The sequence below is a fragment of the Acomys minous genome (genome assembly GCF_964271855.1).
Source record: "Acomys minous genome assembly, chromosome: 10".
Taxonomy (NCBI): domain Eukaryota; kingdom Metazoa; phylum Chordata; class Mammalia; order Rodentia; family Muridae; genus Acomys; species Acomys minous.
In genome coordinates, this window is record NC_140491.1 from 118,796,288 (window position 1) to 118,822,697 (window position 26,410).

General features: G+C 45.9%; 1 protein-coding gene across 1 annotated transcript; it reads left to right on the forward strand.

The window, feature by feature from the left end:
* Positions 1–3,997: 3,997 nt before the first annotated feature.
* Positions 3,998–22,433, forward strand: PRG2 (proteoglycan 2, pro eosinophil major basic protein). The gene is made up of 7 exons (XM_084797728.1): positions 3,998–4,116; positions 19,245–19,336; positions 20,132–20,200; positions 20,782–21,086; positions 21,383–21,514; positions 21,961–22,072; positions 22,247–22,433. Exons 3-7 carry the CDS (start codon positions 20,143–20,145, stop codon positions 22,303–22,305), a joined length of 666 nt encoding a protein of 221 aa, XP_084653854.1. The 5' UTR covers positions 3,998–4,116; positions 19,245–19,336; positions 20,132–20,142; the 3' UTR covers positions 22,306–22,433.
* Positions 22,434–26,410: the final 3,977 nt, after the last annotated feature.

Sequence of the window (26,410 nt, forward strand, 5' to 3'; positions counted from 1 at the left end):
CACAGAGTTACAGCTCCCTCACCTGCAAGGGGCAGTCAGTCATTTCTGTCCCTGAGGGGATGGTGAGAAGGAAAGTGGAGGCACTTGACGGCCCCTTTTTTATTTACTCAGGACCAGATGTGAGAAGGGCAAGTAGAGAGATGGAGGTGGGCGAGATGGGAGAATCTAGAACATTCCGAAAGTTTTATTCTACCCTGCAAAAAGGGAAGCTGGAAAAAGACAACAGGAAGAGGGAAGGTCATCTGAGAGAGCCATCCATCCACCCAGTCATCCAACAAGTGTTCATGTACCGTTACCATGCTGTCCTGGGTTCTGAGAAAGTGAAGATTTGCAAGAGCACAACTTTTCTTCTGGTGGTGGGGTTCTAAAAGAACCACTCGAAGAAGTCTAGGAACCTGGGTCTTTAGATGGATGCCAGAGTTCAAGGGCGTGGACTTGGCCTTATTATTCGTCTCAAAAAGCATCTAATACAGAGTTTCTCAACCTTCTCAACGCTATGACCCTTTAATTCAGTGCCTCATGGTGTGGTGACTCCCAACCGTAAAATTGTTAATTGCCTTTTCATAACTGTAATTTTGCTGCTGTTATGAATCATAATGCAAATATCTGATATGCGACCCTCAAAAGAGTTGTGACCCACAGGTTGAGAAGCACTGGTCTGAAAACTCACAAGACAAACTAGGTTCCAGCCTGGCCTTCATGGCTCCCTGCAGTGTGATCCCTCAATCTTGCCTCCTTCCTTCTACCCTGGGGGTGGGGGTGGGGGTGGGGTGGAGCACAGCCCGTTCCATAGACCGAGGTCCCTGGTTTCCATGTCTATGTACGCTGGTTCCTCTGTGCAGGATCTGTTCTCTCTGCTTGGGAACCCACTGTGTTCAAATCATTACAAGCCCTTCCTTGGGCTTTCCGGCAACATGGAGTCTCTGTTACTCGGTCACACCATTCTTGGTGATCAGCGTCAGACTGCTTGCCTAGGGCAGCAAAACGTTGGGAGGCAGAGTCCGGGTTGTACCTGATGGAGTGCCTGACCTGTGCTTGCTGTGTACAGGGTGTCATTTAAGGTTATAATGCGTCTTAGGGTTACTACTGCTGCAATGAAACACTACAACCAAAGGCAAGATGGGGAGAAAAGGGTTTGTTTGACTCTCACACTTCCACATCAGAGTCCATCAGTGAAGGAAGTCAGGGTAGGGACGAAAACAGGACAGGAGCCTGGAGGCAGGAGCAGATGCAGGGGGCATGGAGGGTGCTGCTCACTGCCTTGCTCTCCATGGCTTGTTCACCTTGCTTTTTTATTTTTTATTTTTATTTATTTAGGTTTTTTCCAAGGCAGGGTTTCTCTGTATAGTCTTAGCTGTCCTGGACTCGCTTTGTAGACCACGCTGGCCTCGAACTCACACCAATCCACCTGCCTCTGCCTTCCAAGTGCTGGGATTTGAAGGCATGCGCCACCACAACCGGCTCACCCTGCTTTTTTTTTTTTATAAAACCCAGGACCACCAGCACCCACAATGGGCTGGGCCCTCTTCCACTAATCACTAACTAAGAAAATGCCCTACAGCTGGGTCTTATTGAAGCATTTGAGGTTCCCCCTTTAGTTGACTGGCCTGTGTCAAGCTGATGTAAAACCAGCCTGCACACAGAGTGAATAGCCATTGGGTGAATGGATTTCCCCTTGTTACAACGCTATTGCCAATTGGGAGGAAGCAGGAGTACCAGGCAGGGAGGATTCAGGTGACATGAGGTGCACTGGGAATCCCAGCTCTGTCACTTATTAGTATGACATTAGATGGCCACTTCACCTCCACGTCTCATCTCTTTTGTCATTATGGTAGAAAGGGACTTTCCTCCCTGGGTGGTTGCTAGGGATAGGAGTTAGAACCAATGCATGGGCCACAGACACTACTGTGACAAACACAGCTAACATTACAGACATGGTAAGTCTCCAGAGACATCTAAAGGTCTAGCAATGGGGAATGGACCAATAAAACATACTCACACAATGGAATATAACTTGGTAATAAAACCCAAAAAGGTAGTGGCATCTGCCATAATGTGGAGGAACTTGAAAGGTTATGCTAAGTGAGAAAGCCAATTACAAAGAGACCATGGGCCATATAATTGATGTATATTTACATATTAATGTCCTGAGAGTGCAAATCCATGGAGGCAGAGAGCCTACTAGGGTGATCTATGTGCTTGTGGGCAGGGCATGGGTAGTTTGATGACAGCTTGGTCTACATAGTTCTGGGACAGCCAGAGGTACATAGAGAGACTCGGTCTCAAAAACAAAACAATGCAACAAAAATAGATACACAAACACTGATGGAGGTGATAGCTGAAATATACTCAGGGACGACTGAGTTTTATACTTGAAATGGGTGAGTTATGTGGGCTATGAATTATGCTCAATAGAACTTTTTTTTTCTTCTTTTTCTTTTCTTTCTTTTTTTTAATGCTTGGGAATTCTAAGAAATGCAGAGAACACTCCTTTCCTGAGAGTTAGAGGTGATTCCTGGGACGCTAAGCCGTGAAAGCAGGCTTCCTCCCCTGGGACTCTGTGTGGAGAGCTCCCTTTCCCTCTGCAGCCTTTTCCTGGAAGGGACCCACTGCTGTTTCACAGGAGGAAGCCAGCAACACAGGGTTCACAAGGTTTGAGCTGACTCATTGCGTGTCTAGCGCAGTCCTGGGCTTCAGCCGCTGGCCTTGGCCAAGAGGGCCCAGAAGCAACTGTCTTCCCCTCAGCGCCGTTTGTGTGGGGCTTAGCAAGCAATTGGTTTATGGACTTGTGTGATGTTCTCCTTAGGCCTGTTTTGGCCAGTGAAATATATGGAACGAGCCCCATCTTATAAGTTGAAACCAGTGTTTTATAAACTTAACCTTATATATAAATTTATCAGCCAGTGTCATCAAACAGTCACTAAAACCATGATTGTAAACAGCTGTTTATGATGCCATCCCACGGCTGTGATTCTCCTTATACCCATCCATCCCCTTATTGGGTACTATGTTCCTGCACATATTCTTGGGATGTTGTGCCCTCTGCTTTCTGCTGCCAAGCACCCGGGTCCCAGAGTACCTGGAGTCACAGGACAGACTGAGCAATCAGGCTAGAGAGCATGAGTAACAATAGAACTCGGGAAGTGGCCAGATGCTGTCAAGTCTCATGGCAAAATCCTCACAAAGGGAGTTTCCAGAGAGTGATGTATCGGGAGAAAATGTTCCCGAGTAAAAGCACCGAAAGTAAAACAGAAACTTTCTATCAGCCAGAGCCAGTGATGACTTACCCAAGCCTGACTCCTAATGACCCTGGCGCCTCACCCCACACAGTCAGAGAGTAGGACGGGTGGTGTAAGGAGATTTACTATGTAGCAAGATAGCATCGAGCTGTCCTTTTGAATTCTATTCACAGTCTCCCACAGATGGGAAGCAGGTAACTTTTTAACTGCTATAAAAGAGCCCTATTCCCTCTCTGAAAGGCAATTCTCCTCCTCCCACCCCCAACTCTGAGTTTGCCCTGTGTGTCTGTTCACTATTGGTGTAGGCCTTTAATCCCAGCACTCGGGAGGCAGAGGCAGGCAGATCATTGTGAGTTCGAGGCCAGCCTGGTCTACAAAGCCAGTCTAGGACAGCCAAGGCCACACAGAGAAACCCTGTCTCAGAAAACCAAAAGTAATTAATTAATTAAAAAATAAATAAAAACTTTTACGGATGGTGAGGTGACTCAGTGGGCGTGTGGTACCAAATCTGATGCCTGGGGGACCACGCAGTGGGAGCAGAGAAAGAACTATTGTAAAGTTGTCCTATGACCTCCACACTTCTGTGCTCCACACGTACACAAATAAATAAGTAAACAATTTACACTTTTGTATCCCATCTGACCTGGTGAATACTTTTTACCATGATGCCTCAGGCTCCTGGCTCCTGTCATGACCCCATGTGAATCCCTTAATCCTCATTGATCACCTGATGCTAATTTATTCTGCTGAAGGCATTGCTGCTGCCTGCCAATGCCCCACCGCTGACAGCACACCTTCCCCAGATTCAGCGCATGGAGCAAGGACCCCCCATGGCTTTGTTTTGAAGCTCCTTCTCGACACCCTCCCAGGAGACCTGGTAAGAGGACCTCCCTCCAACACACCACGCTATGACATTTCTGACCACTTTAAGGCACGGGCTCCTGTTCTTCGTTGACCGATAAGGGGCTCACAGATGGGACGTCGTCATTTCTGGTCATACAAGTAGCGCGTGTGGCTTCCCACAGTGGGGCTCACTCGCCAGCACGGCTTGAAAGCCCAGGACCATGACCACCTCATACTAGTTTCCATTCCATGGGTTTCAAGCTTTCGTTTTCTACCCCCAAACGGTTGCTCATGTCTCCCTCAACAGTTTGTTTCCTGGGTCCAATATGGGAAAGACTCTGGGTGTTGCAGGCTCCAGCAGCTGTGTGACCCCGGGGCACTTCACTTTCCTGAGGTACAGGGGAGATAAAAATCTCAGGAAATTTTGTCACAAGAATGAGAGAGAAATGTTGGCAATTAAACACTCAACTTGTCTTAAGCTTTGGAATAGGAATCTCCAAGTTCTGGGGATACAGGGCATGGTACCTCCATTTTTCCTTTCTTTTCTTTCTTTCTTTCTTTCTTTTCTTTTCTTTTTTTTTGGGTTGTTGTTTTTTGTTTTTTGAGACAGGGTTTCTCTGTGTAGCCTTGACTGTCCTGGACTCACTTTGTAGACCAGGCTGGCCTCGAACTCACAATGATCCACCTGCTTCTGCCTCCCAAGTGCTGGGATTAAAGGCCTGTGCCACCATGCCCATCTTAAAGATTTATTTATTTATGTTTATATAGTATTCTGCCTGCATGTGAGCCAGCATGCCAGGAGAGGGCACCAGATCTCATTTTAGATGCCTATGAGCCACTATGTGGTTGCTGGGGATTGAACTCAGGACCTTTGGAAGACCAGCCAGTGCTCTTAACCTCTGAGCCATCTCTCCAGCCCAGGTGCCTCCATTTCTTCACTGAAGAGTGACAACAGGACCCCTTCCTGAAGCTGAGGGGCTGTGGCTTCTAGGCTTCCTGCTGATGCTAAGCTCCACAGCCTTCCTCAAAGGAGAGGAATCCACACTGAGGCCCAGGTAGAGTGAGTAAGCCGGGAAGATTTTTTTTTTTAAGCAGGTGACAAAGCAAGGCATGAGGAGCAGTAACAAAGGGCTGCCCCCAGCATCCACACTCACAAGTCTCAGTCTGCTTCTCTTCCCCCTTGACCACCCTTAGGAAGGTCTAGCGATGCTCCTCTCCCTGGGATAGGCAGCTTTTCTAGACACTTACCCTCCATTTAGTCTGTTTCATCTAGATGCTTTACACATGTATAAACGTGTAACTACACATAAAGTTAAATTTACTATGTGAAAGGGCACTGGTGCCCTGGGCACACTCGCCAGAGAAGGATTTGCTAAGAATTCATGTGCTGAAACTTGCCAAGACCACACTTTGGGATTTTTAAAATTTTTTTCTTTTCTTCCTGCTATCTAGTTAGCTTGGGTAGGAGATCTCATACCCAGGTGCAAACCTTCTCATTTATCTTTTCCCGTGTTCCTGACCTCACTGCTTTGACCTAACATCCATTTTTTAAAATTACACTTTTATTTCTTTATTGTGTGCGGGAGGGGGTACATGCCACCACATGTATGTGAAAGTCAGACAACTTCTGGGAGTCAGTTCTCTGCTTCTACCAGTCACTCGGTTTCCTCTTCCTACCATGTGGGGATCAAACTGAGAATGCCAGACCTGGCACCGGGCGCCAAAGCCTGCTGAGCCATCTTGCCACCCCATGACATTTGTTTTCACTGTAACATAAAGACGAGGCAACACAGGGAACATTCAGCACTTTAGGACCTGGCACACAACACAGAAACTCCTTGCTGGCCACAGGTGTGCTGGGCATGGCTACAGATGTTCTTGCATCTCTATGGGGACCCAAAGGAGGAGCAGAGGGAGGACATTTTGGTCCTGCTGGGCTCTGGGAAGCCAACTCCTAAGGTTGGGCTGGAGAACCATCCTGTGAGCCTTAGCTCAGGTTTATTTCTGCCTACTGCAGTAGAATGTGCCTCTTCCTTACTGCTTGCAGTGGGAAAACTTCAAACGCAAGAGAAAACAACAGGCTTTCTCATTATCCAAAACCTTAAGCCAAAGTCAATGAAAAATATCAATCCTTCATATTCATTTTTTTTTGTGCCATGTTTGTTTCTCCAGCAGTCAATGTGGAAAATCCAAATGCACAGAAGTGTGAGTGCTTGGGGGAAGGGCTTTTGGTTTCCCTGGAGCGCGGAGGGTGGAGAGCAGAGGGCTTGTTCTCACGTTCTCAGACCAGGTGTCCTTGAGAGTCAGACAGCCTCTTGGTACGTCTGCTTCTTTGCTTAAGAGTGGCGGTCACTGTGCACACTCAGTGAGAAGCGAGCCTCAGTGGAGTGTCATAGGAATATGCTGGCCCTATAGACCCACACAGTAGGTCTATAATTAATTACACCTATCTTTTTTTTTTTAATTAAAGGCGCGAATATCACCTTACATGTCTATAACGCCATCTAATGTGACATGTTTTACTTATTCCTTTGGGTCAGTTCTGCCTTATCCATAGCCGTCCCCTGCAGCTCCTTTACCTGTTGGCTCTGACTTCTCCATGCTTTCCTTTCCTATGTGCTGCCTGCTCTGAGTTTTCACAGTTGTGTGGGAAGAACTGTGTGAGCTCTGGCTTTGCAGCTGGCAGAAAGCAGAATTAACAACTGCAACTGCTTATCAGTCACATTCTTAGTGGAAGAAACCGACTTGGTCCGCGAAGTGACAAACACATATGTAAAAGGCACATGCTAAGGCTGAGCTCAGTCTGAGATGGGTTGTGTTTACAAGGAGAAACACACATTGGGACACTTACTGGCAGTTCTCTAGATGAATCTGATGATCCCAGCAGGTGTGGGCTACAGGCAACCATGGGGGGGGGGAAATCAATATATATTATTAGCTTGAGTTATGAGCATAGGTGAGCTAACCCACACAGAGTGTGTGGCGGTGGAGAGGAGGGTGCCAAGGAGCCGCGTGCTTCCCGACATTTAACTTTGCAGAAGAGAAGCCTGTCGGCAGACACCTGACGAGAATGGCTGCGAAGGTTTCTAATGATGGAGACAGTTTTTCAAGAACGAGGAAGTGCCATACACCACAGGAACCAAGTGGGGTAGGAACTGAAGGTGGTCTGCTGGGTTTGGCAATTAGGCTGACCGTTAGTGCTTGGGCAGGGTTAGGATGGGATCTTCAGGTGGAGCAACCGGGGAGGACAGAAACAAGGTTACTATTTGCCTCGTAGTTCAGCAGTACCAGGTCCCATTCAGCTCATTTCTTCTAACATGTGGGGTTCAGGGATATCTAATTGGGGCGTTAGGTTCAGTGGCAGACAGCCACTAAGCCACGTAGCTGGCCTCATGCCCTCTCAGTTCTTCCCTGGCTGTCTTACCCTGGCTGTCAGTCAGTCAGAGCCCAGGCTGCTGGCCACTTCCTAAAGGAGGCTCTCTCTGCCCCTTTCGGTTGCTATATGACTTCTGTAGTATTGGAAGTTTGGACTGTAAGTTCATTTCTGTTCTGTGCTTCTAAGTAGCCAACCATGCAGGGCAGTAGTTTCTTAGTGGGGTTTTTCTGTTCGACACAGTCATTTGCTGCGTTGAACCTCCCAGACAGCAGAGGTCACTTCTAGGTAGTTGAGAACTGAGTGAGCGAATGGGCGACCCAGAGCACAGAATCAGGCCTACCATTGTCTCCATGCTAGGGTAAGCTCAGGAAACGTGTGTGGAATCAAAATGAACTGCTTTATACTCCGACTTGACTTTCTCCATAGTATTATAGTTCAATTGATTAATTAATTCAACAGATCACTGAAAAAAAACTTGCATGATGTAGGACAGAGTTGCAGGTAGTGAATATGACAGACAAGACGTCCGTCTGCTGTAATGAAGCTTATTCCTTTTTAGGGCTTGGGGAAGGGCTGCCTTCAAACAGGAGACCAACAAATGAGCAAGATAATTCACTTTTGTGCTTAATATTCTAAGGGATGTGGACCCAGACTACTCATGTACTCTGCCTGAGATAACAGAGGGAGGCCAAGTGCTCAGATTTCCCTGTGAGAATACCACCAACATGGCAGATCGAGCCAGCGTCTTCTCTCCAGAACCTACCAGTCCCGTAGAAATGCTGGACACTCAGAATAGCCTAGATGAGCTCCAGGACACAGAATTAAAAAAAAAAAAAAAAAAGAACATAAGCTTCATAAAGGAATTCACGGAGTTTACAGAAGAGACCAAGAAGTAGCTCAAAGAAATCAAGGCGAATAAACATGGGAGCAGTGCCCAGGAAAGCACAAATAGAAGGCGGACAGAGATACCCTATGAGCATATGCAGGAGGAGGAGGTCCCCCTCAGTCACAGTCATAGGGGAGGGAGTAGGGAGAAAGTGGGAAGAAGGGAGGAATGGGAGGATACAAGGGATGGGATAACAATTGAGATGTAATATGAATGAATTAATAAAATATTACCAAAAAAAAAAAGAAAAGAAAGAAAATGGCTGATAGAAATGATGAATAGACAACCCAGGACTTGAGGATAGAATTAAATCAGGAGATGGAAACGTTGATGAGGACTCAAAACACCGAATAAGGTTCAAGCTGAAATAAAGACGGACCGGAAACACCTAGCAACACAACTAGAAAACTCAAAGGAAAGCCTGAACAGGTAGAATGAACCAAGCAGGATATAGACTATTAGGCGTCAAAGATAAAGTAGAGGATCTAGACCAAATAAATAAAGAAAATGAATTTTAAAAAAAAGCACAGGAAAAGAATATACAGGAATCGTAGGCACCATGAAAAAAAAAAAAATAAACCCCAAACTTTCAAATTGTGGGCATAGAGGAGGAGGAGGAGGACGCAGGTCAATGGCATAGACAAAGTAACTCTTCCCATGATCGCAGAAGAAACTTCAAAGTAAGAAAGCATACACCCACTGGGTGGTGGTGGCACACGCCTTTAATCCCAGCACATGGGTGGCAGTGGCAGGCAGATCTCTGTGAGTTCGAGGACAGCCTGGTCTACAAATGGAGTCCAGGACAGCCAAGGCTACACAGAGAAACTCTGTCTCAAAAAACCAAAAAAGAAAAAAAAGAAGAAGAAGAAGAAGAAGAAGAAACATACACCCATACAAAAAAAAAAAAAAAAAAAAAAAAAAGCACACAGAACACCAAATAGACAAGACCAGGAGAGAAATTCCCCAAGACATATCATAGCTAAAACACTAAGTATGCATAACAAAGAAAGTATATTGAAAGTTACAAGAGAAAAAACAGAAGTCATATATAAAGGAAAATCCATCATAATAGTAGCTGCTTTGTCAATAGAAAATTTGAAAGCTGGAAGAGCCTGGGGCAATGCATTCCAAGTCCTACAGATTACAATGGCCAATTTAGAATAATATACCTAGTAGGACTATGTTTCATCATTGAAGGAGAAAACAAAAACCCTTCCACAACATAAGCAGCCTCAAAAATTTTTTCTACACAATAAACCAAAGCTTAAACAAAATACAGGAAGCATTATCTTGGGCTGAAGAGAGGAATGAGATATTAGAGCAAATGTGGCAAGAAGTATGAAGCCATAAATACCACTGAGAACACAAACAACAAAACCAACAATGACAACAATTAGCACGCACGTACCAGCAATAACTTTAAATATTGCTTGGTGTGGTGGTGCACACCTTTAATCTCACCACTTGGGAGACCGATGCAGGCAAATCTCTGAGTTTGAGTCCAACCTAGTCTATACAGAGAAACCCTGTTTCAAAACAAAACAAAACAAAACAAAACAAAAACAAAAAAACCCAAAAAACAAAACAAAACAAACAACAACAACAACAACAAAAAACAAAGCAAGCAAACAAATAATAACTTTAAATATCAGTGGCTCCAATTCTCCAATCCAAAAAAAAAAAAAACAGACTGAATGGATCAATAAACAAAATCTCTCTCAGTTGTCTCCAGTAAACACATCTTAGTTTTTTAGTTATAAAGATACACAATGCCCTAGAGTTAACATGGTGGACAAGGGTACTCTAGTCAGACCAGGGAGTAAGCAGAAGTGCCTGTCAGTGCCTTTTTTCCAACAAAGCAGACTTCAAACTAAAACTGGACAGACAGACAGAGAGACATTTCATTCTAATCAAGGTAACAGTTAGTCAAGAAGACAGTACATTACTATCCTAAATACATATACACCAAACTCTGGGTCACCCAATTTTATTAAAATGATTGCTGGATTTAAACACACAGACTCATATCAATCCATAAAGAGTAGGTGATCCTAATACCCCATTCTTTCCAATAGACAGGTCATCTGGACAGAAAAAAATAAACAGAATCACCTGGATTCATCGACATTATATACATCAAATGGGCTTAACAGATATATACAAAATAGTCTACTCAAACTCTGAGGAATGAGCATTTCATTCAGCAGTACATGGAAGCTTCTAAAATAGACTACCTTCTGGGACACAAAACAAATCTTCACAAATTTGAAAAAAAAAAAGTGGAAATGATTCCTTGTATCCTATCTGACCACAATGCACTAAAACTTTAAAAAACAGTCCTAGAGAATGTAGGCCTAGAGGGAGCATACCTCCACACAATAAAAGGTATAGACAGGAAACCTGCATCCAACATCATTCTAAATGGAGAAAAGATTAAAGCATCTTACTGAAGCCAGGGATAAGACAGGGATGTGCACTCTCTCTGCTCCTTTTCCATATTGTGCTAGAAATGTCAGCAGAGCAAAAGAATAATTCGAACTGTTCTTTGTAGGTAATATGCTACTATACATTAATGATCACAAAAATTCTACCAGAAAGCTTCTAGAAATGATAAATTCAGTAGTGTGACAGGATATAGAATCAACTCACACAAATAAATAGCTTTTCTATACACTGCCAACAAACAGGGGGTAGCATGGAAACACTCTCATTCATAATAGCCTTAAAGAAAATAAAATATCTAGAAATAAACCAAATCAAGGATGCAAAGGACCTCCTCTGTGATGGAAACTTTAAATCTCTGAGGGAAGAGATAGAGGAAGACACTAGAAAGTGGAAATGGCATCCTGTGCTTGCGGGTTGGTAGAATTAATATTTGAAAATGACCATTCTACCAAAAGCCAAATATCAATCAAAATCCTCATCTCATTTCTTCACAGAAGTGGGGGAAATGCCCCAAACCAAAATTAAACTATCCTAAATTAATGTGGAGCTACGATTCCAGTTCTTAAGACACATTACAGAGCTACAGTAATAAAACCAATATGGTGCTTGCACAGAAACAGAATTTTAGACCAATGGAACAAAACTGAAGACCCAAAGACCAGTACATGTGATTTCAGCCACTTAGTATTTGGCAAAGATGCAGAAAGCATTCACTGGATAAAGGAAAGCTCTTCAGCAAATGGTGCTGAGAAAACTGGATGCCACATACAGAAGAATGAAGTTAGATATTTATCTTTTACTTCCAATAAAAACTAACTCAAATCGATCAAAGAGCTACATGTGAAACATGAAACACTGAAACATCTAAAATAAAACATAGCTGGTGGCCTACATGATACAGTATAGAAAAGAACTTCCTGAATAAGACTCAATTGCCCCAAGAATTAAGGCCAAAAATTAACAAGTGGGAATTCATAAAATTAAAAAAAAAACTTCTGCACAGCTGAAGAAACAACCAACTAGGCAAAGAGGAAGCCTATAGAATGGGAAAGAATATTTGCCAGACACACTTCTGACAGAGAATTATTGTACAGAATATATAAAGAACTCAAAATAACCCATTTTAGAAAAATAGGCCTGAAATTTGAATTGAGGATAATAGAAAGAAAGGATAAGAAATGTTTAAAAAAATGATCACTACCCCTAGCAATTAGGGGAATGAAAATCAAAACAACTTTGAGGTTTGATCTTATCCCAGTCATAATGTTTGAGGAGATGCAAGGAAGAGGAAAACCGCATTCACTGTCAGTATATCGGCAAGTTAGAGCAGCCACTATGGAAATCAGTATGGAGAATTATTTTAAAAAGCTGAAAATAAATGTACTGTATAACCCAGCTACTGCACAGACCCTTGCTCAGCCATGTCACTGACGCTCTACTCACAACAGCTAGGACACAGAAACGACCCAACCGTCCTACGACTGACAACTGGATAATTAAAGGTGGTACATACATGGTAGGGAATACCGTTATTCAGTTGTAAAGAGAAATGAAGCTATGAACTTTGCAAGTAAATAGGTGGAACCAGAAAAGAGCCTGTTGAGCAAGGTAAGCCAGACCCAGAAAGATCAATTTGCGTGTTCTCTGTCTCTGTCTGTCTCCCTCCCTCCCTCCCTCCCTCTCTCTCTCTCTCTCTCTCTCTCTCTCTCACTCTCTCTCTCTCTCTCTCTCTCTCTCTCTCTCTCTCACACACACACACACACACACAGGGCTCCTAGCTTCAAATCTTCAGAATCGAGCTCATAATATGTAGTAACTACAAAGACCAGGAAAGCAAAGCAGGGTTATTTCCAGCATGAGAGTTGGGGACAACAGAGAGGAGAAGAGCAGGGTACAAGTGATCTCAATGGGGAAATGGGGAAGGGGCGGACCCTGAAGGAGGGAAGGAGAAATGCATGCAGAGGAGGAGAAAGGGATGGCGGGTAAAATAATAATAAGGATGTCTGGAAAAGCCACAAGGAATTATAACACTAATTAACTAAAAACCTATAATACACATAATTACACACACACACACACACACACACACACACACGAGTTTTAACGAACTTCTCTCAAGTGGGCTGATGGTACTCCCTTCGAGAGCCAAAGACCGCTAGCAAAAACCCAGTACTAGGCTTGGGAAGTCATCTTTTTAGTTGATGGCCAGGGCTATCCCAAAATATACAACCTGTTGCTGTTGCCCTTTGTAACCCCCACCCTAGAAATAGAAGGTAAGTCCCTATTGCAGAAGATACCATGAACTTCAGAAATAGGTTCCAGAGACCCCTTCAGCTGCTGACTTGAATGTCCCCTCCATGTGGAACAACTGTCATGGTACCAGAAGACACCATGCAGACTTCCAAAGCAGGGAGGCAACCAGCAGTTCTACCCAGCTATGGCGCTTATGAACTACACCCATGACCAGGCTGGCATGATAACCCTAAGCATGCAGAGGTGGCACACATACCTTGGCAACAAACAACAGTTCACTAATTGGACTTAACACCCACTCAACAAGAGGGAAGCCATGCCCGACACTGGAAACCTAGTTAACTCCTCAGTTCTAGTAAAGTCATGGTTACTGGAGACTCTAGAACCCTATTTTACTGGAGCAGCACAATCACTAATGCTAACCTATGAATATTTGTCCTTATTCCCATGGATACGTGTGTAGTCTTCACCTCTCACCAAGGGCATTTCTCTATGCAACAGAGATCATGACAGAAAACCAACCACAATGCAGAGTTGTAAAGCCTAGTCCCAATGGATATATCTATAAAGCACTCTCATACCTAAAATTCAGGGACACTGATTAAGAGTAGGCAGAAAGATTGTAAGAGCCAGAGAATCAGAGGTTGCTGTGAGATTTTTTTTTGTCTCTTAGCAATGTCAAAGGCTATGCCCATAAAGTCTCACCAACACGAACGCCCGTATGTGAGCTTAGCAAGGATGACACCGATGGACACTCCAAAATAGACAGGGAAAAGCCCACAAAGCCTCAACCATACGCATACAGAACTACAGGCAGCTGATAAAAACCAGGGGTTGGAGAGATGGCCTTCCTCACAAATTAGTTATCCAGGACCAAATGGTCAGCCCTGAAAACATACATAGGAGCCACACTGTACAGGTAGAACAGGCTATATTTAGAAACACACACACACACACACACACACACACACACACACACACACACACACACGAAATAACAGGGTGGTTTTTTTTTAAGGCCATGAATTTGAGGGAGAGCAGGGAAAGTTATATGTGAGGCTTTAGAGGGAGGGAAATGGTAGAAGAAGATGTGATTATATTATGATCTCAAAAGTAAAACTAAAATACAAAAATAAATAGGATGATGTGGAACAAGGTAACTGGCTATGACGGTTGGGTGTTTGGGCTTCTCTAGACAGGTCTTAGAGAGGGCTTGTGTGAGCGGATGGCCAGTGGCTGGAGATTGGCAGAAACAATAGACAGATGAGACAGGTGCAAAGGCTTCAGCTTGGTCACTGAAGCTAGGATCAATATGATGAGGGTCTGTCACTCTAGTGTCGATGCATCAGTGCATGAGACCCTGTTAACGGACAACCTTGCAGGCAACAGCAATGAGAGGTCAGGTGATTTGCTTGTGAGCAGGAAGGCTTACTGGGAAGTGTGGGGATGCTGGGTTTTGTAGACCATCAAGCCTTGTGCCTCGGGCCAGTGAGGCTGCAGCTGAGAAGAGGATGCCTAGTCTAATGTAAGGCGTCCTTCTACACCAGATGCTTGGAGGCCGCACACGCTCATCTCTCAAGGCTCTTCCAGCTCTACAGTGTGGGACACCCTAATCTATAACAACTGTTGGGGCCATCTCAATGAGGAAGTGCCAGAGATGCTGTTGTCAAGACTGGTTTCACAGAGCAACGGCTTCGTCCCTATCTCTTGGGCCACTTGCCCCTGGGATTGTGTTGGCCCTTTCACCACATTTTATCTGCCCCACAAGAATGTTGGCCAAGCCCAGCCAGCGGGGAGTTGATCAGATTCGGACTCCATCTTTTCTCAGTTGTGGGAAATCCAACTGAGCAGAACTTGAGACTATAGGAAGCCACTTTATGGTCAGAAAGGATGCTCGCTGCCTGTCTGTTGCTTACTCTTCAGTCTCTGGGTTCTATTCCAGCAGGGCCACAGGCCCATGTCTTGGGACACTTGTTTATGCCTCTCCCTCCCATCAAGAGCACCAACCGAAAGGGAGATGGGCCATGAGGCTGTTAGTCTTTCGTGCCACAGGACACATTGCTGCACATTTAGCAATGCCAGGCCACATGCATTTATCATCACAGGCCAGTAGATCAGAGATGTGAACATGGCATGGCTGGGGTTTCTATGTGGGGACTCTTAATGTGTGAAACGAAAATGTTGCTTGACCACATTTCTGAGCTAATGAGGTTGTGACAGAATTCTGTTTCTTGTGGGGATGGTACTGAGCTTCCTGAGTCCTCACCTGCTGCAGAGAGATGCCTCTGTTAGGTCCTCAAGACTGCCTACGTTCCTTCCCATGGTGTCCTTCTGTTCTCAAAGCCAGCAAGAGGTCCCTTGGGTTGAATACCTCACACTTGGAATCTGTGATTTTAGGAAGAGCCCAGTTGGGTTTCTTTCTTTCTTTTTTCTTTTTTTTAAACAAGAAACTTTAAATTTTATTATTTAGTTACTAACCTTGGAAATAGCCATTCACATCAGAACCCTCTGCAAAGCAGGGATCCCAAGATATCTCATTAGACTATAAGGGATATAACAAAATTAAAAAGCACGACAGAACCACTCCACCACTGGCAAGAGCCTAATCTGTGTGGAGGCACCAGTCACATTGGCCTGAAGCTGGCATCACTCCCAAATGCTGGTCTAGTTCCAGGGTCATCGTGGCTTCCTCCGGCTTGAGCATCCCTCTCTCCTGATGCAGGCAGTACCTCTCAGCCATGGACTGAAGTATCCCATTTAGTCTGAAGCTTGTTGTAATAGCCATAACTAAGATGTTGGTGAATTCAGAAGATTCCAGAGTCTTCAGCTTGAACATGGGCTGGCTCACCTGCTCGATGTGAGCTGTCTGAGACCCCTGTGGGCTAAACAAAGATTTCAGCACCACCGTCTGGACTTGTAATACTTATGGATCTTTCAGGTCTTCAGGAGCTCTCATCCATGGTGGAGTATCTTTCTGGGTCAGGACTGTTCCCATCCCAGTTCCCTGCAAGCAGCCCGTTTCCAGGGAGGACTAGGTCAGGCTTAACTAACCTTGTGGCTGAAAGCCCTAGGGCTCAGAAGTTTTCGAGCCCATTTGGTTTTAAGGGTTCATTGGATTAGGTCAGATTCACCCAGTATAGCTACTCTCCATCTTTCTGTTTCTCCTCTCTTCCTCTTTTCTTTTCTTTTTTTTGTTTGTTTGTTTTTTTGAAACAGGGTTTCCCTGTGTAGCCTTGACTGTCCTGGACTTGCTTTGTAGACCAGGCTGGCCTCGAACTCAGAGATCCGCCTGCCTCTGCCTCCCGAGTGCTGGGATTAAAGGCGTGCTCCACCACCAACTGCCTTCCTTTTGTTTTTTTCTCTCTTTCTCTTCCCACCTGTTTTTTCTCTCTCCTCTCCTTTCCTGTCTTCTTCTTTCCTCTCCTCTCCTCTATCCCCCTCCAGCCTCCCTCCCTTCCCTCCCTCCCTTCCCTCTCTCACTTCCTCCCATTCTTTCTTCCATGCTGGGAATTGAACCTAGAGACTCATGAATGCTAGGCAAGTGCTTTACCTCTGAGCCACAATTCCATCCCTACTTCTTCTTGAAATTAATTGTACTATGGAATATATAACACAAGCACAGAAGGAAAATCCACATCAATAGTCCCAGGGAGGTAGCCGTGGTGAAAATTTTAAGGAGTACCATAAGATTCTTTCCACTACAGGAGCCTAGAAAATAATTTCTGGTTCTTGAGGAACAAGTCATTCAATAAAGTTAGTTGCTTTTTAGACTTGTGATAGGTCATAAAAGAGCCGCACTAGTGATTTGCATCCTTGGCTCCAGGAACGGCACACATGGGTTCTCTGTGATTGTAGGCCTCACTGCTCCTTGGACATTATTCAGTTTCCAGGTTTAAAACAATCCTGGTGCTGGGAATTCATAGGCGTCCTGATGATGCTGACTGTATTTGAAGCTGCAACGTTTTCTACCTTCAAGCTGCTGTGTGTCAGGAGGGTGGGCGTGGAAGAGAGGTAGACCAGTTGCTTGCTGCTGATGACAGTGGTAACAGTGGTGACTTTTATTCAGTGTCTGATACGCACTTGTACACATTGTGTCAGGACAGAGCCTTCCCGACCAGGTCTGTTTCTTGGCATTGGAGTGATAAGCCTGAAGATAGAACGCGATCCAGGGGACATGATAAGGCCATATGGAAGGATGACCTTTAAAGGACCTTCCTGGGAGTGCTGATGACCAGATGGGCATGAGCTACGCTTAGCGACATTCACTTCTTCCCAACATCATCTAACTTCTGTAGTAATTTTGAGGCCTGAAACAAGAACTCCCAAGTTGCAGGGCCCCGCAAGGACCTGCCATTTCTTGGGGAAGGAGGCAAGCCTGAGTTTGACAATGGTCATCAAACGCTCTTGCTGGAAGGTACTGGGGGCTACAAGCCTTCCTGCTCTTTGCTCATGCAAGTCACAAGCCAGTGGAACACATTGTAGCTTGTGATTCAAGAAGAGAATGTTTTGCCCAAAGGGCTTGGGAAAGCACCCCCCCCAGTGGGTGTGTAACTGAGTGTATGTATGTTTGTATGTGTAGATGTTCACATGTATGGATGTGTAAATATAGAGATCAAGGGGTAAGGACTAGCTCATTTTTTTCCCAAAGGATTAGGATTGGGATGGTGACACAGTGAGTAGAGTGCTTGCAGCATAATTATGGGGACCTATGCTTGGATTTAGTTTGTAAAACACACACACACACACACACACACACACACACACACACACACACACACACACGTAAACCCAATGCTATAGAGGAGAGAGGGATGTGAGGTCAGTCTCCTCAAGTTTGCTGGCCTGCCAGTCTGGTCTACCAGAGAGTGTCATGTTCAGTGAGAGACCTTGATTCAAAACATAAGATGGAGCACAACACATATACATGTGTACACGCATATACTGCACCCAAAGCTGAAATGAGAGAATGTATCCACACACAGCATTGAAATATGTGCAGTAAATATTATGAGTAGGTGGCAGGCTGGCCAAGCAAGGGGCCCAAATCTGACGGTGAGTAGTAGTTGGGTACGTCTGAATACTTCCTGAATTTTGAGACCCTCAGAGCAGGGATTTCCAGGCCCATATTCATCTCCGTAACCTAGACACACTAAATGCAGGAGTCAGCTTTCTACTCTAGAAAAACTAGCCAGTTGTAATTTTCCAGAGAAAGTCTTACATGTTATAAAAACATTTTTAATAAAGTCACACTTCAAATTATAGATTTTGTACACATAGATTGTGAGCGCTGGAGAAACATAGACTAATAAGAGAAGGCACAGTCACCTCCCTGCTCACTCACGGGGGCCACCAAGGTCATCGGGTTGGTGCGAATTCCTTCACACATCTAAATATGGTCTCACAACGAAAACTTGACAGGAAGGAGCTGCCCAACGCTTCTTCTTGTAAAACTGTGTTCTCACACTGAATATTTGTGCGTCTTGCTGGGTGTGGTGGTAGCACATGCCTGCAGCCTCAGCACTAGAGAGGCTGAGAAGTGAGCACTGCCCCAAGTTCAAGGACAGCCTGAGCTGTAAAATGAGCATCAGGCGGCCAGGACCATATGGCAAGACCCTGTCTCAAAAACAAAAATCAAAAACCAGAGGCAAAGGCAGTGAACAGACAGACAAACACAGACACAAACCCTCAAGTGCTTCCCTGCGTGTGTTGCTCTGTGCCCTTCCTGTCATGGTACACACTTGGCTCCTCAGGCTCAGGGGTACAGGTGTCAACACAGGGCATTCTCTAGCTCAGATGAGCCACATTTTAGTCACTGTTCTATGGGTGGGCGGCCCAATTGTTTTGATGGTACAGTCAACCAATAAACAACTTTGTATAAATTTCCCTACAAACAGGTGCTTTCTTGTCTGAAACAATAGTCTGCAAAGAGCATACCTGGTCAAAATGCATTTTAAACTCTAACAGATAATGAGAGACGCTTCCTCCCATGCCTTAAATACAGTAGGAAAACCATGAATTGGGAACTGCTCCCAAGAAGAGTCAGAAATGCAGCCCAGAGTGAGAACTCTTAGCTCAGACCAAGAGCCCAGTGCCCACTTCCCCACATGTGGTGGCTAGGGAGTAGATTCCTCAAAGAAGTGAAGAAATGACTCTTATCAGCTCATGCTCTCCCTCCGACTGAGACAAACCCTCCTTTCCCCAGAGGACTTCCTCCAAGGTGTCTATAAATGCCACAAGAGATGAGGACGAAGGAGGAGCCAGCTCTGCAAACTTGACAAGGCGTAGGAGGGCTCAGTAAGTGTTTTCTTTACCACATGCCGCTGACTCTAGGGATGGCCAGCTTCTGGGGAGGCCTCTGACTGGGGCTGAAGGCTCTGTCAGGCCAGCAGGGCTTCATGTGGCTCTCGGCTTCTGCTCGTGCTAGTGCAATGAACATCGCTTCTGAGGGACAGGAAAGCTTTCCTTGTTAGGGAAGGGCACAGGGTGAGGAGAGGAGGGTCGTATATGGCTTTGGGGAGAGATCATAAGTGCTGTGCATTCCTAGCAAGTCCTTGCTTCTCTATTCACTCACAGTGCAGACACTGATGAGCTCATTAATGTAAATCAATGGATAAATAAATAAATCATTCATTTTACTTACAGGCTTGCAGGAAAGCTAGCCTCAGCTGCTCCTTATGGTCTGCTTTATTCTACTTAGAAAGGACCTTCCTGGAGCTGGGGCTGGGCTCAGTTGGTAGAGTGCCTGCCCAGCATGGACAAAGCCAGGGGTTTAATCCCCAACAAAATATAAGCCAGGTGTGATGGAGCATGCCTATAATCTCAGCACTCGGGAAATAGAGGCAGGATAATCAGGAAATCTATGCCACCCCCAGCTGCATATTGAGTTCCAGGCTATGTAGTCTACAAGAAGCCTTGTCATAAGCAAAACAAAACAAGTGAGTTCCCTGGGACAGCCATGGCTGGGCTCAGCGTTAGCTCTTCTACCTCATCCTGAGCTCTTGCCTTCTTTTCCTCCATCTTCCTTCCATAGCTCCAAAATGGTTTGTCTGTGGTGTGTGTGTATGTAACATCTGTGTTCTCTATTTCAAGACAAAGGCAAGATGAAATTCCCTCTTCTTTTGGCTCTCCTGGTCGGCGGAGCGTCTGCTCTTCATCTGAGTGAGTCATCAGTTCCGTCAGTCTTTCTCTCTGTTCTTTTGTTCCTGTGTGTAAGAGATGAGGTCTGAATCACAAAACCGGCGCCATCACTTATCATTACCAATTTCAGGATCCCTATACAGTAAGGGAGCCGGGACTCTGCAGGACTCCCAAGAGCTATGTCTGTGGTCTTGATTCTGCTGTGGCATTTCAAATTTTGTCCTTTCCGTACAATGCTAACAGTGTTCACAGTAATAGCGGCCCCTTTTTACTTTGAGTTTACTGTGCATTTTCTGTGATGTTATGACTTTTCATCCCAAGAGCACCTCCGTGAAGCATTAGGGACTTTATACCAATTTCACAAACAAGAAATGAAACTGGTAGGTTGTTGGGTGCAGGACCCAAAGTCACAAAGACTGGACTCTAAACTATTGGGTCTGAAATGGGGTGTCCTCTCATGGAGATGTGGCTGGAGGTTCCTTTTTTTTCTAGGCAGGGTTGTAGACACTGGTGTTCAGGGAGTAGGGCAGGAGATGCCCACAGTTCTAGGGGCACTAGTGGAAGGTGTGAAAGGGACAACACTTGAATTTTCTATTTGCCAGGGTCTGAAACTTCCGACTTCAAAAGCCCATTGAGAGAGGAGAACTTGCCTAGCGATGTTGAGATATCAAGACCGGACGCAGAAGAGTGTCCTCCTGGGGAGGACCTAATGCCCCTGGAAGAAGAGGAACTTTCTGGAAGTGAAAGTGGTTCTGGGGATGAGGGAACTGTCTCAGGCCAGGATGTGACAGATGAGGACCTTCAGTGCCCCGGGGAAGAGGACGTAGTGCATCTGCCAGGCAACCCTGGGTGCAAGACTTGCCGATTCCTCGTAGTGAGATCAGCTCATCAATTTGCCCAAGCTCAGGTAAGTGGCCTATGGCTGAGGCTGAGAGCAGAGACAAGCAGGGGACATGTCTCCATCTCCCAGAGATGCCATGTGGGGAAAGGGTCATGTGGAAATGTGCTGTGTTTTGCTCTGTTGTCTTCTAATAGCTGTGGATAGGGAGGGAGGGAGGGGAAGAAGGTGAGAAGAAAGGACAGAGGGTGGACGGAGGGAGGACAGGAATGGGTTTTGGAGACTCAGAGCCCACGACTATGATCTTGTGAATTGTGGACGGGGAGAGGACACTCCCTTATTTTCCTTTTTTTTTTTTTCTGCAGTCAGTTTGCCGGAGGTGCTACCGGGGCACCCTTGCATCAGTCCACAATTTCAGCTTTAACTTCCAAATCCAGTCCTGTGTCAGGGGACTCAACCAGGGTCAAGTCTGGATTGGAGGCGTGATCTCGGGCTGGGTAAGAGGGATGCCAGATCTAAATGGAAGAACCTCTTGATCCCATCCTGTATCACCTTGCTGCAGTTTTGTCCGTACTTCCCCTCTCCTGTCCCCTAAAGAGCCAGGGACAGAAGGACACCCACCCAGGCAAGGCACTGAAGTGCGGCCAAGGATTTAGAATCAGGCTTAAATCCAAATTCCTCCCTGCTTCTCTATCTTTGAGGCCCATTTCCTTGCCTTTAGATTGCACCTGGTTTCCCCTGCTCCATTTCCGGTTCATGATAAAAAGGATGATCATGTCACAGGGAAGAGGAGAATGGGGCAGTGACGATCACTGTGGGCCATTAGTTCAGCTCCTCAGTATCCATCATGGTCAAGGACCTCTGCAGGAGTTAACAGGGACGGTGCTGGCTCTGCCCCTCTCCCTTTCCTCACTGTACCCCTTTGCCTCCTTCCCTCCTCCAGGGTAATTGTGAACGCTTTCAGTGGGTTGATGGGAGCTCTTGGAATTTTGCCTACTGGGCTGCTGGCCAGCCCCTCCGTGGGGGTGGCAGATGTGTGACCCTGTGTACCCGAGGTAAGGCTGGCTGGAGGGGAATGAAGGGAAGGCCAGGGAGACTCGAGGAAGAGGACCAGGAAATGAGCCTGGCCATTCCTAGGCGAGGTGTAGAGCTGGCAGGAACGGAGGGTCTTTCTGGTGTCATGTGAGGGTAGACAAAGGGGCTGAAGCTCTCCTACTCTCCCTTCACAGGAGGCCACTGGCGTCGATCTCACTGTGGTGAAAGACGTCCCTTCGTCTGTTCGTATTGAGCTGGTCATAGCCTGGAGTTCAAATTCATCCTCTCTTGGATAGCTGCCTTTCTTTTCCCGCCAGATTTCTTACCCCCCCCCCCCCTTTTTGTCATTTCCCTACAATAAAACCGCTTTTCTGAAACAGATTCTTTTTCTCCTGTGATCATTGGTCGCTCAGCCTCACTTCGAGCTTTCTGTTTTATCATCTCCTTCCACTCCATGCCTTTCATGAAGGAGCCACAGAGTTATCACTCTTCAAGGAGTAGTGGTGCAGCGGGGGGGGGGGGGTTGGGGGGGTGGGGGGGGTGGGGGGGGTGTGTGGTGTCCACGAATCATTCTGACAATAGAGGTGTGTGTCTCTAAAGTGCTCACAGAAGACACAGTTCCAAACCCCTGTGTCTCAGGGATTGTCAGGACCCCACCAACAGCTTCCAGACACAGGGAGCTTTTGGGTGGGCTCTCACCTACACAGGTTCTTCTTTCCCACAGTATTAGCTGCTTTTCCAGTTGCTGTGACAAAAGACCTGAGTCAGGGAGACAGAGCTACTTGGAGTTCACAGGTCAAAGGTAGGAAAGTCTTAGGGGAGGTACTCAAGGCAGGCGGTTACACTGTATCCGTGCTTAGGAAGCTGAGGGACGGGTGTTTGTGTGCGGTTACACTGTATCCTTGCTTAGGAAGCTGAGGGACGGGTGTTTGTGAGTGGTTACACTGTAGCCATGCTTAGGAAGCTGAGGGACCAATGTTTGTGTGCAGAAAGCTTCTTCCAAACAGTCCAGGAGCCAAACCCCAGGAATGGTAGGTCTTCCCACCTCAATTAGCATAATCAAGATAATCCCTTGGAGGCTTAGGCAGAGGCTGGTCTCCTAGGTAACTGTAGAGCCTATCAAGTAAACAGTCAATATCAACCATCACTCCTATCAACTGGAACAAGCACACAGCCTGTACCAGGCACCGTTTCTCCATTGTCTACTAAGCTAGCTAAAATTCCAGCATGTGTTTTACTGGCTGCTTGCCTCTTCCCTGAACGATAGGATGTGTGCTCAAAGCCTTGTCTCGAGTCTGCTTTGGAGAAAACCCAATATTAAACTCTCTGTTACGAGTTAGACGCTCAGTGAGGCCTGGGGATCTGAGACACAGTGTGTGTGTGTGTGTGTGTGAGAGAGAGAGAGAGAGGGGGGGGAGGGGGAAGGGGAGGGGGAGGGGGAGGGAGAGGGAGAGGGAGAGGGAGAGAGAACAAACATGTGCTAGTTGTTACCACTTATTGAGCACGCATGCGCTGTGGCAAGTGCCTTGCATAGACCACACTATGCCATCAGTCATTGTTATTCTTGCTATGCAGAAATTGGCTGAGAAGTTATACACGGATGAAAGACTTGCTCAAGACAGAACATCTGGATGTGCCCACTGCTGAGATTTGGCTTTCTTAGCTCCAAAGCCTGCTCTTTTATCCATTTTTTTCATGCCTGGAAGTCTTGACTGATGTCCGTCACTCTGGACTTCACCTTGAGGCACAAAACTCAACCCATATGGAGGCAAAGAAGGCCGGTTAAAGGCGGGGACAAGCGCTCTAATATTGCCAGGGGGACAAGCAGAATGAAAGGGCTCGGAGGCCTGAGCCCTTTTCTTTCAGGAATTTGCCAACTCTATATGGGTCCAGGGTTGTGCTGAGGCAAAAGAAGATCTATGAGTTTTTTAAAAGTGACTCGGAGAAGGGGAGCTATTTGTTCAAGGTTAGTTACTCAGGGAGCTGAGAAAGAGATAGAGCCACATTTTGGTCTGTGCAACCACTGTGCCATATCAGCCATTGGTTTTGTACGTGGTGAGCTTTGGAAATCCCATTCGTTTGGCTCTGTGGTGGGTGCTGTGACGATATAGCTGAGGCATGGCTGATCCACGAGTGTTCACGGGTGCCAATTTTTTTTCCTGTGGGACAGCACTGTCATTCTTGCTTTAATATTAATAATAAGGATGATGAGGGGGTGGGACCATAGCTTCATAGTAGAGCAGCTACCTAGGATATATGAAGCCCTGAGTAGGAGTCCAGCATGAAAATAAGTGAATAAGTAAATAAATGCACTAATAAGAACAAACACACACACACACACACACACACACACACACACACACACACACACACACACCCTGCTACCATTTGCTACACAGTTATTATATTCTGAACTCCAGGCTGAGAACTGGGTGGGTTTTCGTCCTCTCGGAAACCGTTGTCTTAGTGGGTGTAGTGACTCCTGCTGCGCGAGGGGCTCCGGGAGGTCTCTTAAAGGATGCCAAGGAGAAGGCAGGAGGCGCAGACTCCAGGGCGCATCGCGTTGGCTGTGTCCACATAGGTGCAATGACCCCAGTGGTCCTGCTCAGTTCACTTTGAAATGCTTCCAGTGCCTTTGTCAGTGAATAAGCAGTGGCTGTACCTGCCCAGGAGGCTGAGCTTCTCCACACTGTTTTGACTTTGTGGTTTCATTACCGATCACACCGATGGTCAGAACCATCCTTCCCGTAAAAAGGGGTTGCACTGAGTTTTAGGGCAAGATGGAGATCTAGAAAACTACATGAAACATGAATATATTATTAATACATAAAGTTTTTTTTAAAGTAAAGTGGGTCTGGGGCTGTGGTGTGGCGGGTAGAGGGCTTGCCTAGCATGCCTGAAGCCTGGGGTTCTGTGCCCCCACCACGTAAAACCTGAGTGGAGGCACACGTTCATAATACCGGTGCTTGGGATGTGGAGTCAGTTCAAGATCATCACCAGCTACACGGTGAGTTTGAGACCAGCCTGGGTTACCATGAGACCCTATTAAAAAAAAAAAAGGCTCTGCCCTATGCAAAGCACAGGCTAGGGGAACTCAGCCGCGGGAGCCAGCACAGTGCATCTTTCATGCACTGACAGGTGTCAGTTTTCCTGACCAGCTCGAAGTACCTCATCTCACAAGCACAGCCTAGAACCACGTGCTCGGTGATTCTCTGACAACTCTGTCCCAGTTGGTTTCTTTATAACAGTGGTTCTCAACCTTTGTAATGTGGGGACCCCTTGATACAGTTCCTTGTGTTGTGGTGACCCCCCCAAACATAAAAGTGTTTCCTTACTACTTCATAACTGCAATTCTTCTACTGTTATTAACCGTAATGTGAGTATTTGATACGCAGGATTCCTGACATGGGATTCCTACAAAAAGGCAGTTTGACCTCCAAAGGGGGTCGTGACTCACAGGTTGAGAACCACTGCTTTAAAGGCAGCTTTCACTGCCCTCAGTTTGGAGTGTTGCCCTTTGAACTTGTGATTTCATTATATATCATGTTGCTGGCTTCTCATCATGATGAGACTCATCCTTTGGGTAAAATGAGGTTGTATTGAGTCTTTGGCTAAGAGGCTGAATTAGAAACTCATTTGAACTTAAATAAAAACAGTGACCCTGAGACTTGGAGGCACTGGTACTATTGGCTAGACGGTCAGAGCCACACATTTGGATAGAAACAGGGACTTTTGAGCTGTGAGAACAAAACGATCATTTGCCTCTATTATTTTTTCAGTAAATATGTAAATTAAGGTAGTAATACCCAATTGTGAGGAGTACATAGGAAATAAGAGTTGTTAACAAAAAACAAAACCAAACAAACAAAAACCCAAAACCTTACAGAAAAATAGTGCCTGGTCGGGAGTAAACCTTCAAAAATGTTATTTCTAGTTTTCAATAAGAGAGAAGTCACCATAGCCATCAGCAAGGTTATTGAAGCATTAAAAAGTCTCTTGTCAGAGTTTGTGTACAAAGAAAACATGATACACACAAATGAATGAAAGGGGTTGGAGATGACAGAGACCATGAGAAGGTGGCTATGGGGTGGGTAAGGGGCTTAGAACCTTGAGCTTAGACTGGCCTCTGACTTGCCATGGGATGTTGGGCAACTCCTTTAAACACGTGGAGGTTTGTAAAGAGAAGCAGCGCACACAAGGCTTATGGTGGAGCTGGCTTATGAGAAGAGCAACCTCTGGGACTCACCCCCTACATCCAGCGAAATGCCACCCCTGTCACGGGCCCCAGGGCGAATGAGGACAATAAAGGAGGGCATGTACGCTTCTCCTTTTCTCGCTGGGGCAATCTCACACTTGAA